This window comes from Octopus bimaculoides, chromosome 14 (genome assembly GCF_001194135.2).
Source record: "Octopus bimaculoides isolate UCB-OBI-ISO-001 chromosome 14, ASM119413v2, whole genome shotgun sequence".
Taxonomy (NCBI): Eukaryota; Metazoa; Mollusca; class Cephalopoda; order Octopoda; family Octopodidae; genus Octopus; species Octopus bimaculoides.
Window position 1 is genome coordinate 47,202,683 of NC_068994.1, and position 3,828 is coordinate 47,206,510.

The 3,828-nt window shown below is 36.7% G+C and overlaps 1 protein-coding gene across 1 annotated transcript in view; it reads left to right on the forward strand.

Annotated features, from left to right (window-relative positions):
- The first annotated feature begins 345 nt into the window (after positions 1-345).
- The window catches only part of LOC106876398 (guanosine-3',5'-bis(diphosphate) 3'-pyrophosphohydrolase MESH1), an 8,798-nt gene continuing 5,315 nt past the window's right edge, over positions 346-3,828 (forward strand). The window contains exons 1-2 of the mRNA XM_014924927.2: positions 346-474; positions 3,657-3,712. Of these exons, the coding sequence (XP_014780413.1) occupies positions 363-474; positions 3,657-3,712 (168 nt within the window). The 5' untranslated portion in view covers positions 346-362. The remainder of the gene's footprint in view (positions 475-3,656; positions 3,713-3,828) is intronic.

A 3,828-nucleotide genomic window follows, 5' to 3' on the forward strand; every position in this document is an offset into this window, starting at 1 on the left:
TATAAATTTGCATGTGCACTGACTCCAAATACTGCACATATATCCACATACATGCAAAAATATCCTCTCTATGTAGACCCCATAGCAGTGCATGGACACCTGTTTTTTTTTTTTTTGTTTTTTTTTCGTTTTAAACACTTATGAGTTGAAAGGAGAGAGAAATACCTACAAATATTTTTCGTGGTTTCTTTTTGCTACATTGATAGACTATAAATAAAGTTAACTGCCCATTCAGTGGAACAGAGTAAAAACCAAAGGTAGAAGCCGGAAAAATCGTGAGTGGGATGAGCTGCTATTTGTTTTACGGTCGTTTCTGAAATGTTCGCTAGCTTTACACGTTTGCATTGTGTACAAATGTAAACATGGAAGATATGTTAAGTACAGTGATCGAATGTGCCAACTTCGCGGCTATTAAACACAAAAACCAAAAACGTAAAGACGTGGAAGGAACACCGTACATAAACCATCCAATAGGTATTCATTTTTTTTTAAATGTAAGGCTGGCAAGATCTAAGAGCCTTACTTTATAGAACTGCGGGATGACTTGCACCTAATAGAACAATTATTTCCCTTTAGGTGTTGAGTTCAAATCATGCTGTGGTTGATGTTTATACTATTCTTAGACCCAAAATATGTGATTTTGTACCTAATCTCGTCAGTAAGCTGCCGATAAGCCAAGAATAACGAGCAATTTCAATATATGATCGAAGCTATGGCATTTAATTCATGTCTTTACGAAACCAAGTTCAATCGGAAAATCCCATACCTGTTTCTTTTGAAGTACGAGCCCTTCATTTTCAGAAATGTGTACTTTGTTTTGCTTTTCTGCTTTCTGAAATGTTGGTTAGCTTAACCTGATTGTAAGCTTAATTATATTATTATTAATTGAATCCACGTGCTTTGTCAAAAGACAAATTTAAGATCGGCAGCAAAACTGAACTTGCCTTAGTTTCGCACACAGTTGTTGTGTCTATCAGTTTAAGGAGTTTTACTTGATGGACCTTAAGATATAAGTTCAGTTTTTCATTACTAACGGTAAATACGTAGAAAGTAACTAAGAAGACAATATGCATATTATGATTAAAGAAACTTACAGGAGAATTTTGTCAACTATCAAAATAACAGAGTTATGTCCCTTCAATTAATGCCGCTTTCCTGTTTTGCGCGAAAGTACTGGAAATGATTTTTCTTATGGTAGTCGCCCAGAAGGCCGTGTTTCTCATAGCTGGCTTATATCAGGTTCATGGTTGATTATTAGGATAGTAACTTAACACTAATTTCTTTCCCAAAGATAAATGGTTTAAGTTTAATTATTATTTAGACAAGGCTGCAACTGGTGCCCTCAGCTAAGCCAGTCTTCCAAACATCTTGTTAGCATCCAGTAATTTCTGCTTCTATATTTTAGAGTCCAGCGTTCACAGCCATATAGTAACATAAACTCTACAGCTGAATACGAGAAGCTGGGATTAATATGTCCATTCACTGGCTATGCCATTCAAAGTCTTTCATGCAAAATTCCTTTCTCACTTTGAGGTTTTGCTCAGGTATCTGAAGTCTTTGATTTCCATTTGAGTAGCACTCCAGTTGTCATTAGTGGTGCACGGCCTTGGAATACGTTGTAAGTGATGACCTTGGTTTTCATCACTTTAATCAAAGACCAACCTCCACTCTGCTCAAGAGCTGAGCTTGCTTCTTATGGTCAAACAGCAGGCTGATGATGTTTGCATAGTCCACATCCGGAGGCGCAATGGCCCAGTGGTTAGGGCAGCAGACTCGCGGTTTCGCTTCCCAGACCGGGCGTTGTGAGTGTTTATTGAGCGAAAACACCTGAGGCTCCGGCAGGGGATGGTGGCGAACCCTGCTGTACTCTTTCACCACAACTTTGTCTCACTCTTACTTCCTGTTTCTGTTGCACCTGTAATTCAAAGGGTCAGCCTTGTCACGCTGAATCTCCCCGAGAACTACGTTAAGGGTACACGTGTCTGTGGAATGCTCAGCCACTTGCACGTTAATTTCACAAGCAATGTTCCTATTCACATTTATTGATAGCCTCCAAGTGTATAATCCAGGACTATGATGAAAAAGGAGAAGGGCATGAGAGTGTCTCCTTGCAATATTTATACCAGGATAATTAATAATATTTCATTTAACCAGCAACTACAAGAATCAGTTTTAGATATTTTTCTGCATTTCTTCTATGTTCTTATCAAAATATAGCTGCATTGTAGCTTGTCAAAGTTATAGCAAACAAATTGTTAATATACAGAAGTATATATTTGTTGACAGAAAAATAGCATTGTTTAAAATTAAATAAATATAAACTGCCATTTAAATGATAAACAATAGATCAGTTGATGTCAGCATATTTGAAGTTTGGATATTACAATAGTACGATAGCTGGAACAGTCAGACTATCCTCGGGTGATGGTAGCAAAATGTGTCAGAAGCAACATATTATTCATTGATTAATATTATTTTCTTTCCCACTGCTTATTTCTTATTTCAAGCTCTTTGTTACTCTAGTCCTTAATGTGCATAGATCGACCTATTATTCATTAAGATTAGGCTGTTTTTTTAATTTTCTTACAGTTCACTAATAACCCAGAACATAATATATAACAAGTTCAAAAAATGGTATACATTATTTAGTTTATTGTAAGGAAGAGGAGAAATCCAATGTTTCTGACCGAACCTCATCTCACTTCTTTCTCACAGCAAACTAAGGCATATGGCTCAGTGGTTAGAGCATCAGGCTCATAATCATGAGGTAGTGAGTTCAGTTCCTGGACTGGCCTGTGTGTTGTGTTCTTGGAGTTGCAACATCACTGGTGCCAAGCTGTATCAGCCTTTGCCTTTCCCTTGGATAACATCTGTGGTGTGGAGAGGGAAGGCTGGTATGCATGGACAACTTATGCCTTGGAGGGGAACTTTCTAGGTGCAATCCCATGGTCATTCATGAAGGAAGGGGTTCCTTCTTATTGTAGCCATGACACCATATGCCAAATCCTCACTGATTTCATGAACAGAGATCTCAAAAGCATCTTCCAATGGGGATATACCAACCTTGTCCGTCTATCATAAAACAGGAACAAAAATGCTACACATATCACGAAAACAGTGTGTGTTCCCCCCCCCCCCCTAGTCATGAGCAGCACTCAGCTAGCATCTTCATGATTGTTCCAAATGCTAGGTCTCACTATTTCCAAGGATCTCTTCTGAAGAAAGCACCTCCTTACAATAGCTAGTATTATATCCCAACAACCAACCTTTCACCTCCAACAATTATTAATGCTGTCTAAAATTAGGGTCCCTAATTTGCTGCTGGTGTACTCCTGTTTATTCTGACCAATATATATTTATTACAATTTGTACATTTGATACAGTAAATAAAAAATCCCTCTGGTGGTGTTTTAAATCTAAAAATAATAAGGTAGATCAGTTGGTCAAAATTTTTGGGTAATGGAGTCTTTAAAGTCAACAGATATTTTAGTCATTTCAGATGGAAATATTAAGTGTGATCAAGTGATTCTGATATATTTATTAAGAGTTTTTGTTCTTGACATTTGTTAGGTTTTATACTTCTTACAAGTAGCCTATTTCTATTAAGAATATATATTCAAAATGCATATTGATTTTGCATTCTATTTGTCACTTAGGCGTGTCCTACATATTGACCAACGAAGCAGGTATTACTGACCCACTAGTCATCCAGGTAATCACTTGATTTTTTGTTTGTTTATTTTAATATATTTTCCAGAACTTGTGTGTGTGTGTGTGTATATATGTATATCATATATATATATATATATATATATATGATAATGAATT